Consider the following 13,289-nt stretch of genomic DNA (forward strand, 5'->3'; position numbering starts at 1 on the left):
CCTCCGATCTTACGGATTTGGAGCAGTAAACGGAGAGATATGACTAATAAAAACTGCCATTAACAGAAAGAAATTCCCGGTGTAATAGGAGCAGTGGGTAAGTGAGAACGGGTTTACATCTCGTAATATGAAAGCAGCAATATCATAGAATATTAAGAATAACAGAAATATGCTCATGCAATCAATGTGAGATGTGAGGGAAGACTACTGATCTGCCTGGTGTATATTTTGTATTAGAGATAGTAAATGTATTATATGTAAAGACAAAACCAAACTTGTTCATGTAAAAAATAGAAGAATTTTCATTGCCATTTGGGACAGGAGAAGACAATATATGTCATAACAATGAATATGTTGAATAAAAACTCCACTGAAAATAGCATTGGTCTGGGTTCATAGGGTAGGTATGTATGCAGTGGGTGGGGGTTTGAGTAGGTATGTATGCCGTTGGTGGGGGATTGAGTTGTGGGCCAGGGGCATTGATAACAGTGGCTGGAGTGTGGGGTTGGTGGCAGTTGTGCCCTGGAGGTCTGGTCTGCCATTGGGCCCTTGTGTCTTCAGTCCAACACTGACCTACAGGATACTGAGCAGCACCCTCTGGTGGCCAACCTATAATAACGGCTGGTAGAATACTTGATGGGCTCTCCCAAACATGGACTTTGAAACAAAGAATCTCATGCATGGGAGTATATTGTCCGTTGGCATAATAGCCCATTAAATATAGGCACATAGAAATAAATTGAAAGTCAAAAAAATAAATACATTATATACATCAAAATGGACCTTTTTGCTTATATTTCCATTCCATTGGCATACTTGTGTCTTAAAAACTTTAAAGGGGTGGTTCACCTTTAATGGCAACTTTGCTACTGGCCTTTATTATTTATTTTTTTAGTTTTTTAATTATTTGCCTTCTTCTGCTACATCTTCTCAGCTTCCAAATGGGGGGTCACTGACCCCGGCAGCTAATAAACTATTGCTCTGTGATGCTAAGGTAAACAAGACCCTAGCAACCAGATAGCTTCTGAAATTCCAAACTGGAGCTAAATAATTGAAAAACCACAAAAAGTAAAAAACTGCAAGTTGTCTCAGAATATCATCGCCTATGTCACAGTAAAAGTGATTTTAAAGGTGAACAACCCCTTTAAAGCAAAGAAAATACGAAATGAACCACAGATAAGTTTATATAAAAATACATGTAAAGGAGTAATGTTCTAGAATAATCTCAGCAGTCCAAGACACAGTATTTGTTTGTTGCACGGCACACAGATTCTAGTCAGTCGCTTCTCAGTATACTGTCGGTGGAATTAGGTTTCCGGGTAATGCCGTATTTTCGTAGCACTTCAGAATAATGGAGAAAGTCCTGGAGACACACAGGGAGTGGCAAATGGCACAGAAATTCACTGGATCGCAAACGTTCTGTCTTCAACAAGGAGCGTATTTTCAGCCGACAGAGGTGCGTCAGTGTTGGAATGGATTCTTCAGTGGAAAGAATGGAGAAGAATGTTAGATAGGCAACTTTATGGGCACATTTACTAGAACTCATTTTTTTTTCTGTCCTTGAAAGTCGTATAAACTCGACATGGTATAAATTTGAATTAAACTTGATCATTGCTGTGTTTTGAAAATCTCGAATTTTTCGAGTTGAAAGTATTGTTAAAATTTGAAAAATTCGGGTTTTAACAGATGTTTGTTTCCATGAATCCTCTTTATTTTTCTCCAAACAGGAATTGCTCCAGCAGCCATTTTAGGAGCATTGGCACTCATTCTTGGAAAACAATAATCTGTTTACGTTTCACTTGAAAAGGGATGAAATAAAAAAACTATGATGGGATTAATTTCCCCTTGAAGATGTGTGAAATAGGAAACAATGAGGGGGTTAATTTCCCCTTGAAACTGAGTGAAACAGAAAACAATGAAGGGATTAACTTCTCCTTGAAAGTTTGTAGTCAGGATGTCACTGACTATTCTATTCCGCTATTATTCTAAGCATTATTCTATAGCAGTGGTTCTCAACCTTCCTAATGCCGCGACCCTTTAATACAGTTGCTCATGTTGTGGTGACCCCAACCATAAGATTATTCCTAAGACCATCGTAAATATGTGTTTTCCAATGGTCTTAGGCGACCCCTGTGAAAGGGTAGTTCAACCCCCAAAGGGGTCCCGACCCACAGGTTGAGAACCACTGCTCTATAGGATTTAGGTACTTGACAGATCTGACCTGCCAATTCTTTTTTTTTTTTTACAAAAAAAGTTAACCAAGCATTAGTAAATCACAAATTATGTTATTTTAGAAAAACTTGATTTTTTAGAGAAACAATATAAAAAAAAATCAAGAACTGCAAAAAACCCATTCATAAATCTTGAAAATATCTAGAAGTAAAATAAAAATCGACTTTTTCTCAAAATTGCTCAGTAAATGTGCCCCTGTATCATCCTTTTGTGATCATTTAGAGATTTTATTTTAATGTTACAGAGAGATAAATGCAATTTAAGTTATATATGATCTTACTTATCAAGGAGCACAGACAGACTGGAATAAAGGGAAAATGGACTTTCCACAATCAATGTTACTAGTTCTTCTTTGTAGCAGTAAAACCATCTGTCTGAATGTTAGATCCCAGTCCATTCCCTGTTACCCCAATTCTTAGGTTATTAGCAGGTGCATCTTTCCAGGACTCAAGCGATACTTTCCCATAAGCCTCCACTTTTTTGGATTGGGTGAAACCAATCCAACCAAAGTCTAGAAGGGTAATCAATGCTGGGCTGGGGATGGCTTGGGGTAGATTTGTCCAAAAAATATTGCAGTGCTTTATTATAAGCAAAACTAACACCCTTTTCTGTTCCTCCAGGATTACAAATATATACATTGAACAGTTCAGTGTATGGGACTTGGAACTGCCCCATAAAAATACATCTTTTTGACCCAGTCAGTAATGAATGAACCATCCTCGAGCAGTAATATTTTATTTTTTGCTGAACATACTGGATTTCTATAAACTCTGCAGAAGTAGATGAGGAAAAACAACAAAATTGGCACCATCTCCTGACTCTGTGCCAAGTATCTGGGCAGGAATATGACATACTTGCCAGTATCAATGGACGTTAAGGCTCTGTATTACTCTTTTGATTTAACATTATCCTCAAAGTACACGTAACCTTGGCCAGCTCAAAAATACAAGGAAATATAATATTTTAGTGACTTGTTAAATCCAAAGCTCATGTTTGAAAGCCTTTCATGAACGAGGATTTTTCCATGTATGCAATATTTTGTGTTTGGCTTATTAATTCATATACAGGTCGCACGTGCAGTTGTAAATTAGGGTTACGATTCCCTACAAGACAACAAATTCACCCTCCAATTCTTCACTTACCAAACTGTTTGTGTGGAGCCCAAACTGAAGCCTTTCCCTGTGTAGACAGGTACTGCTCCACATGTCTAGGCAGCCTCTTCCAATCACTGAACTCCAGGGTAAAATTCAGGATATCATCATTAGCAGAACTCATCCTAGGCAACAGAATGAAAGGCAAGCTCAAGTATATAACTGGAATTTAGATTTATTTGTGCCTGAGAATATTGGTTTATGTCAGAATATATATATATATATATATATATATATATATATATATATATATATACACACACACTGAAATTACTAGAAGAAAATTTACTGAAACATAAAAACAGAGAAGTGTGTTGAAAGTTAGACTAAGTCCCCATATTCCTACTTTGCTGGATGTATATATATATATATAGCAGATCTGTTACTTACTGTAGAACATAACAGGAGCCACAGGAGAGACATAGATACTCTCTAAATAAAGACAGAAATAAGGGCTGGTATTGATTGCACCACTACAGCATGGAGAGTCCTTAACAGAATTAAGAAGCAGAATGGGAGAGATAAAAATCGTAACGAGAGACAATGTAACCGTAGCACTGTCGCTTTATGGCAAGTCAATCTTTTATTTAATAACATATATTTACAACTAGAGAGACAGCTGAAAAAGAATCGTTCAAAAGAGGAAATAAGTATAATTATCATCTCAGCATCCTTTTTATATGTGGGAGGTAAGCGCTCAGTCTGGCATGTATAAGAAGGGGCACGCAAGAATAGAGGTGTTTAGGCCAAAGTCAAGCCCTATGTATTCCTTATGTCAATCACCCCAGTTCTACATCAACTAATTACAATCATCTCAGATTTCCCCAACTTACCATACTTTTGATGGAAGATGGGTTATGGCTAGAAAGTATGCACATCTAACAATAATTATAGCTTAGCTAAAGCTTGGCAGGAAACATAATACAGATAATGATGTTAAGCTTTCATTAGAATCTGCAATACGTAAAATGGCAGTGTGGTTAGAAAACCCACCTTTCTATTTTGGAAAGTACATAGATGTGTTTCTTTAAGGTGTAATATATAGGCTGCAGAGGGCTACAAAAGGGCCATGGAGATTGATAGTCAGCCAAGGGGCTGTGGAGCCTGAGAGTCAGAGAGACATGGGGTTGTGGAGCCTGGGGCTGAGATAGCTAATGGGCTGGGGAGTCTGAGACAGAGACAAGGGGCTGTAAAGCCTGAGGTTGAGAGAGCTAATGGGCTGTGGAGCCTGAGGTTGAGAGAGCTAATGGGCTGTGGAGCCTGAGGTTGAGAGAGCTAATGGGCTGTGGAGCCTGAGGTTGAGAGAGCTAATGGGCTGTGGAGCCTGAGGTTGAGAGAGCTAATGGGCTGTGGAGCCTAAGACAGAGACAAGGGGCTGTGGAGCCTGAGGTTCAGATAGCTAATGGGTTGTGGAGCCTGAGGTTGAGAGAGCTAATGGGCTGTGCAGCCTGAGGTTGAGAGAGCTAATGGGCTGTGGAGCCTGAGGTTAAGAGAGCTAATGGGCTGTGGATCCTAAGACAGAGACAAGGGGCTGTGGAGCCTGAGGTTCAGATAACTAATGGGTTGTGGAGCCTGAGACAGAGACAAAGGGGTGTGGAGCCTGAGGTTCAGATAACTAATGGGCTGTGGATCCTAAGACAGAGACAAGGGGCTGTGGAGCCTGAGGTTCAGATAACTAATGGGTTGTGGAGCCTGAGACAGAGACAAAGGGGTGTGGAGCCTGCGACAGAGAAAGCCAAGGGGCTGTAAAGCCTGAGACAGCTAATGGGTTATGGAGCCTAAGAGAGAGATAGACAGGGGACTGTGGAGCCTGAGATTAAGAGAGAGCTAAGTGGCTGTGGAGCCTGAGAGTGAGCCAAGGGGCTGTGGAGCTTGAGATTAAGAGAGAGCTATGGGCCTCAGAGAATCAAAGACTGAGGGCCAAAAGACCATGCTTGGGAAAGTACTATCATTGAAGACAACATGGACTAGGCTGTGTAGTCTGGGTTGTAGACAAAGAGAAAAGTAGATCTTTGTCGATGACCTGTGAATAGCAGGGAGCTACCCCTGTGGTGTGGGGGGGGGCTGGGATAGTAAGGAAGACTACAATCAAATCTGTGAGCGACTGCTATATATTTGTAAGCTTTGTAGAGAAGAAAAGCACCCTGTTCGTGTGTTTTGAGCAGAATAAAGTAAAGGCAAATTCCAATGTTTCCACACTTTTGTTATTCGAATAAGAAACCCATTTTCCTACCATTACAAAAGCTAATCTTCCTATAGCGGCTGAGAAAAAAAAATCAATGGTCTTGACGTAATCTCCAGACATTCAGGGCAATTCATCATCTGTGATTTCAGTCAAGAAGCCAGGCCACACAATGAAATCTAAAAAAAACCTTCTAGATCTGCACAATATTTCTAATGATAAACAATAATAACATTATAAATTACTACAAAAAGTGCACATGGATGGGAGTGTGGAACAATTAACCAGCACTATGTTTGGTCAGGGACACAACCCTAGTAGCACTCTATGATGTCAGCCCTCAATTAGCCAATACATGCAGTAATTAATGATGTAATTAAAATGATAATTGGGTTATATATTTGTGGCAAGGTTACACTGGCATGATTGAAGGGCATCTTTATCACAGGAAACATACTCAACAGGCCACATGAATTGGGTGTCGAATGTAAGTGAATTTTAAATGTTGCACATATGTTACACATATATTATAGGGACATATTTATTATAATGTGTAAATCAACATTACCGGTGATGTTGCCCATAGCAACAAATCAGCAATTCGATTTGAATGGTCACCTACAAGTTAGAAAACAAAAGCAAAGATCTGATTGGTTGCTATGGGGAAGATCACAAGTAATGTTGGCTTACACGCTATAATAAATTTGCCCTTATATGTCAAGATCTTGATGGAGAACTGTTTTTTTCATTAATGAGGATAAAAGGTAGATAACTGCAGTGGAGAGATTTAGGGGCCTAATTATTAAAGTACGACAGGTACGAATTACAAAAAATTTGTATTTTGTATGTTTACCGGCCTGGCCGGTAAAAACAGAGCTTGATGTCAATGTTATTAATAAGGCATAAAAATACAGAAAGGCTGGAAGTTTTTTTTGCCAGAAAAGGTGACAACCCTAAATCAAATAAATTTGCCTTAAAACAGCACCTTTAAAGCTAATAAATAGAAAACACATAAATAGCTGAAACTGTTATTTTATTACAGGTATAAGAATATTTTCTCCTAAAATATACCAACGCCATTCCTAAATGTTAAACAATTTTAAATAGTTTTACTTTTTTTCTGTATTTAAAAAGTCCTAATGCTTGTTCATTCCATCTATTAAGTCCTATGAGTGCTGTATTTAGTTTTATAAATTATATATATATATATATATATATACATACACATACATACATACACGCACACCCATAAGCCCCCATATGTAATAAAAGGCACTAAGTTTGCCTAGTTGAAGTAACCCATAGCAACCAACCATTGCTTTTAAACAGGTGACCAGTAAATTCTACCTGCTGGCTGGTTGCTATGGGTTACTGCTCCTGGGCAAACATAGTGCCTTTTATTACATAACCCCAAAGGCAACATACACACAGAGAGATTGCAAAGTGCACATTGGGCCTTTTTTAGTATTAAAAAAGTTTAATTTGTTAATGTTTTGGTTTGAGTTCGAGAACCTTTAACTTTTTTTTTAATTGCCAGTAGCATTATTCTAGGTCCTCCAAGCTAATAGCGTGCCTACTAGTGAACATTCGAATGAGTGAAATATAGTATAAACATTACTGTTACACAAAGGCCATACATATTTGCAGAAAAATGATTAAAGCTTTTTTGCATATAACCAAAATGTAAAAAACTTGTATAACATTATGGATTTCATTACTCAACACACTGATAAAAACTGGCACTTGTTCCCCTGCGGTACTAACGCCATTTGCCATTGATTGTTCATTACTTTCAAGCGCTGGAAAGTACACACAAAAAATTAAACTTTCTGAAGTTAAGCTTACTTGGTAAAATAATTGCCTGTCACGGTACAGTCTGGAAATGAGATATGCTGAAAAGGCTTACGACAGGCATGATATATAAAATGATTGCAAGTCAGACAAAGTGGCTGGAAAAAACCTATAAAACTAATTAAAACAGTTTCCAAAGGAAGAAGAAATGTTGCTAATTTAGCTTACTCTATATGTTGCCATTCAGTGGCGGCACAACTCTCCCGCAAAAAAACAGCCATTTGTTTCTGATCTATTTAGAAGGGAATTATCTGCCATATGAAATGAAAGAATTGTGCTCCATGGCCACTAAATGTCTTCGACAACTCTGCTTACAACAGATGAACAAGATTCTACATCTAAACCTCTCAATGCAGCACTTTGTTGTACACAAGCCAGAAGAAGAAGTATACAGGTATAGGATCCCTTATCCAGAAACCCATTATCCAGAAAGTTCCGAATTACGGAGAGCTCCAAATTGTGGGAAGGCCACCTCCCATAGACTTCATTGTAAGCAAATAATTCAAATTTTTAAATATGATTTCCTTTTTCTCAGTAATAATAAAACAGTACAGGTATGGGATCCACTATCCGGAAACCTGTTATCCAGAAAGTTACGAGTTACGGAAAGGCTGTCTCCCATAGACTCCATTATAAGCAAATAATAAAAATGGTTTCCTTGCTCTGTAATTATAAAACAGTACCTGTACTTGATCCCAACTAAGATATAATTACCCCTTATTGGGGGCAGAACAGCCCTATTGGGTTTATTTAATGGTTAAATGATTCCCTTTTCTCTGTAATAATAAAACAGTACCTGTACTTGATCCCAACTAAGATATAATTACCCCTTATTGGGGCCAAAACAGCCCTATTGGGTTTATTTAATGGTTAAATGATTCCCTTTTCTCTGTAATAATAAAACAGTACCTGTACTTGATCCCAACTAAGATATAATTACCCCTTATTGGGAGCAGAACAGCCCTATTGGGTTTATTTAATGGTTAAATGATTCCCTTTTCTCTGTAATAATAAAACAGTACCTGTACTTGATACCAACTAAAATATAATCAATCCTTATTGGAGGCAAAACAAGCCTATTGGGTTTATTCAATATTTAAATGATTTTTAGCAGACTTAAGTTATGGAGATCCAAATTACGGAAAGATCCCTTATCCGGAAAACCCCAGGTCCCATACTTTTACCTTGTACTTTATCCCACCTAAGACATAATTAATTCTTATTAGAGGCAAAACAATCCTGTTGGGTTTAATTAGTTTAATTGGGTTTAAATAATTTTTTTAGCATACTTAGGGGCTGATTTACTAAGACACGAATTCCGACCGAATTGGAAAAATTCCGATTGGAAAACGAACATTTTGCGACTTTTTCGTATTTTTTGCGATTTTTTCGGCGCCTTTACGACTTTTCGGAAATTATCGCGACTTTTTCATTACCAATACGATTTGCGCGAAAAAACGCGAGTTTTTCGTAGCCATTCCGAAAGTTGCGATTTTTTCGTAGCGTTAAAACTTGCGCGAAAAGTTGCGCTTTTTTCGTAGCGTTAAAACTTAAAAGGCGCAACGTTTCGCGCAAGTTTTAACGCTACGAAAAAATCGCAACTTTCGGAATGGCTACGAAAAACTCACGTTTTTCCGCAAAAATCGTATTGGTAACGAAAAAGTCGCGATAATTTTCCGAAAAAATCGCAAAATACCGATCATTACGAAAAAAACGCAATCGGACGCATTCGGCCCGTTCGTGAGTAAGTAAATGGGCCCCTTAGAGTAGGAGATCCTAATTACAGAAAGACCCCTGATCTAGAAAACCCCAGGTCCCGAGCATTCTGGTTAATGGGTTCCATACCTGTACAATTTACATTTTATGTTTATTCATATTTTTGCTGTTACTTGTTATTACATGGGAGTAGGGAAGGCTCGTTTATCAAATTTCCAAACTGTAAATTTTAGAGCATTTTTTAATTTAAATAAAATCGACTTTTATGAAACCCCCCATACAATCGGCCCATGATTATGGAGAATGCCATTGTGCCCCTTCTGCCTGCTCTGATGAATTACAAGCGTGTGTAAGCATTTCCGCAAGAGTACTCTTTAATTACCATTACCCGGACCTGCTGGTGATTCGAGGCAGGCAGTAGCCAAGCACATATCTACATTACTCTGGTTATAAAATGTGGCATAAAGGTTCTACTGAAGCTTTTACTTGCTCCCCTCTCTCCCTTAGGAATGTGACAGCTAGACTGCAGGAAGGAAGCTACTTAAAATGGCAGCTGCTATAGGAGAAAGCTTCTAAAGCTGTTTACTTAAGCATAGTACTGGTTTCTGCAGAATAAATTTAGTGTTCTAAGTGGTACTAATGTGGCAAATCTATTGGCAGTAAAATGCCAAAATGACTTTCCTATCTTTAATTAAGTGGGATGGTTTCTATACCTGACAAAGGGGTCCCAATGTTTGTGACTGAGGGGTATGTTTACTAAGAATCTAAGAATGGAGATAAATATCACCGGTGGTGTTGCCTTTAGCAACCAATTAGATCTTTGTTTTGATTTCTTAATTGTAGGTGACTATTCAAATCTTATTGCTGATTGGTTGCTATGGAAACTGGAGATATTTATCTCCAATCTTAGTAAACACGCCCAATATAAGCGCAGGGGAGCTGCCTGCATTGAACTGCCCTGCTGTGGCGGCTCAATCATTTTCAAGAGGTGCACAAGTTTGTTTCTGAACCTAGGCGTCTGTGACTCTGTGACTCTTGCTAGATCTTGCTCCCGCTGACTGCAGCTTCACGCCAAACCTTCTAGGGTGTTTCTATAAAATGGAAATGGCTACCAGGGAAATAATAATATAACAATAAAAATATATACAAGGATAATGCGTATATAAACTCAACAGTTTTATTCCCCAACAATGAACTCTTTCATAAATATACAACAGCGCCTTTCCCGTATAAATGGAACTGAAAACACCGTTCAACAGAAATGTACCATTTGTGAAATGTATTTTCTGCTCAGGTAAATGGGATTTATTTTTATAAATAAAAAACAGCTCCATTATTCGCTTTTCCCAGGCTTATAAAACAAACCAGAGAGACGGGAATTATTTTCACACCCGGCAATCAGTAATTTGTGTTTTTGCTTTGATCGCGCTGAGATGACGCTTTCGGTAATGTTTCAATAAGCTGCTTCATATCCCTGTGCTTTGCTTTTTGTGAACTGCTTTATTGAGTTCAAATCCCAAATGTTCAGTTGTATTGAGGTCAGAAAACTGTAACGGCCAATCAAAAACATCGATTTTATGTTCGCTAGCCCAATAGCTGATTGAAAAACATGCCTGAGGGTCACTGTCATGCTGACACGTCACTTTATTCCCAGTAAAAGCTTTCCAGCAGAGGATACTGGAATTAAGACTAAAATGTCTTTAAACATTATTGAAGTCATTAGTTTATTTTAAATAATGGTCAAGAAAATGCAAAATTACCTCAAATTAGAGCCTACCAATCTCTATGTTTTCATAATTCCCTAGCACCAAAACTTGGCACACATGTAAATGTATAATATGCACATTTGGTCGGACAATTTTACTACACATTATTGAATTACAGGATGGTCACCTCCCATAGATGCCATTTTAAAAAAGATAGAGATCCTTTACCTAGAATACCCCAGGTCCAGATCATTCTGGATAACAGATCCCGTACCTGTACAAGTCCACAAAGCAGTTTAGTAGTTTTTAGACTTTTTGGTTGAAGATCCCCATTAACGTCCTTCATCGATAAGGGCTCATAACCAGGTTACAGATATAGGAAATCACTGCTGGATCAACTATTCCTACATTTCTAAGAATATCTAGGGCAGAATGTCTATGAAGATTTTCAATATTTTTCATCCAGGTCATGGTTTATCTAGTATAAATAAATCTAAAAAAAATCTAAAAAAAAAGTAACTCCACAGCATTCACACCTCTGTGAGTTTCAGATGTCACCTCTCTGAAGAGTTACAAAGTGCCATTGTGATTGGATTAGTGGAAGAGAATATATTCCCATACCAGTCAGTTGACCTGAAGAAGCTGCTCGGATGAGTAGTGAAACGTCTTCAATGATTACCTAACAAGTCCAGTTGCTTTAGGTTTATTTATACTAGATATCTAGGGCAGAAAATAAGTACTCGCCTTAACACAACACCTAGGGGCTGATTTACTAAGACACGAATTCCGACCGAATTGGAAAAATTCCGATTGGAAAACGAACATTTTGCGACTTTTTCGTATTTTTTGCGATTTTTTCGGCGCCTTTACAACTTTTCGGAAATTATCGCGACTTTTTCGTTACCAATACGATTTGCGCGAAAAAACGCGAGTTTTTCGTAGCCATTCCGAAAGTTGCGATTTTTTCGTAGCGTTAAAACTTGCGCAAAAAGTTGCGATTTTTTCGTAGTGTTAAAACTTGCGCAATACGTCGCGCCTTTTGAGTTTTAACGCTACGAAAAAAGCGCAACTTTTTGCGCAAGTTTTAACGCTACGAAAAAATCGCAACTTTCGGAATGGCTACGAAAAACTCGCGTTTTTCCGCAAAAATCGTATTGGTAACGAAAAAGTCGCGATAATTTTCCGAAAAAATCGCAAAATACCGATCATTACGAAAAAAACGCAATCGGACGCATTCGGCCCGTTCGTGAGTAAGTAAATGGGCCCCCTAGTTGGGCATACAGGGGTATCTAGAGTGCAACGGCTGTCAAACCTCACCCTAATTGTCTTTCCTATTTCCATCTTCCTTCCTGTCCTCTGTTTTGCTGCAGGGGGCCCATAGTTTGGGGGTCACTGCCACAAATGTATAAAATAGTGGGCTCCAATGATCTTAGTTAATGCCAATCAGGAATTTTTGCCCTTAAATTTGTAAAGCACACACACATACAGGCGTGAACACACGGCCACACATATGCATTAGCGTGTGTGCAAGATTATACTATGGAGACCACCACAGTCCTGATCTATGCAACCTGTTATACAGGTTGCAAAGCTCAACAATTTGCCTTTTGATTTCATGATAGTTTCCTTTAATTGTTACCTTTAAATAACCTTATATAAGTTTCATATAAATATTAAAAACAGAATTAGGATACCTTTAGTAAAGCACTTGAACTGTGGCCTTGTGCTTTTTATATGGTTACAAAAATATGAGGTGTCTTATAAATTGCAGTAAGGGGTACATTAATATTATTCATTATATTTTTATATAGTGCCAATATATTCTGCAGCACTTTACATAATCATTATCCTCTACGTAAACAGTGCCTATTGTTGCCTTCAGATATAAATGGTGCCAATTTCTTGGGTGTGTAAAAGGGAATTGTAGGCAGGGATTGATTTAATTGATGTGCGCTATAATCGCTCTAAAGTATTGTGGAAAATGTTTGCAGGTGTCTAGTATTGATGTGTGGGTCGACAAAAAGTCTACCCGTACCGACTAAAATCTGCTCCTTCCTTATCCTGCATCTGACCCTAAACCGGTGAGCCTCTGTATTTATAGACACACATCCGCCCCGGCCCTAATTTCATAAAAGGGGCCGGACATGCAGACACTAATATATAAATAGCAACATCTTTAGGTTCAGCCCGAACCCGGTAGTGACCCCCAAAGGTTGTGTGAATGTTGGCCTGAACCGTTGGCTTCAGGCTGGCTTGCACATCACTAGTGCCTAGGGAGCAGGTAGTGATGGTGGTGATGGTTGGCATAAAGGGAAAGGACTGAGTGGCAGCTATGTGGGGAGTAACAATGGCAGCAATTATGGAGGATGAGAAGGCTGTGGCGGCAGGATGCTGGTTAGACACCAGGCAAAGTAGTATTGGGCGGTAATACTACTTGGCCAGGCTCTGAAT

At 38.5% G+C, this 13,289-nt stretch overlaps 1 protein-coding gene across 4 annotated transcripts in view; it reads right to left on the reverse strand.

The window, feature by feature from the left end:
• Window positions 1-278: 278 nt before the first annotated feature.
• Window positions 279-13,289, reverse strand: part of asb3 (ankyrin repeat and SOCS box containing 3) — a 64,194-nt gene continuing 51,183 nt past the window's right edge. For 3 of the 4 annotated variants that reach the window (XM_018093817.2, XM_012962820.3, XM_012962821.3), the window contains 2 exons: window positions 3,375-3,508; window positions 279-1,479 (listed from right to left, as the gene is read on the reverse strand). In XM_018093817.2, coding sequence (XP_017949306.1) covers window positions 1,277-1,479; window positions 3,375-3,508 — 337 coding nt within the window. In that variant the 3' untranslated portion in view covers window positions 279-1,276. The remainder of the gene's footprint in view (window positions 1,480-3,374; window positions 3,509-13,289) is intronic. The other variant, NM_001205069.1, reaches the window with a different exon arrangement.

The sequence above is a fragment of the Xenopus tropicalis genome, chromosome 5 (genome assembly GCF_000004195.4).
Source record: "Xenopus tropicalis strain Nigerian chromosome 5, UCB_Xtro_10.0, whole genome shotgun sequence".
In the NCBI taxonomy this organism is placed as follows: Eukaryota; Metazoa; Chordata; class Amphibia; order Anura; family Pipidae; genus Xenopus; species Xenopus tropicalis.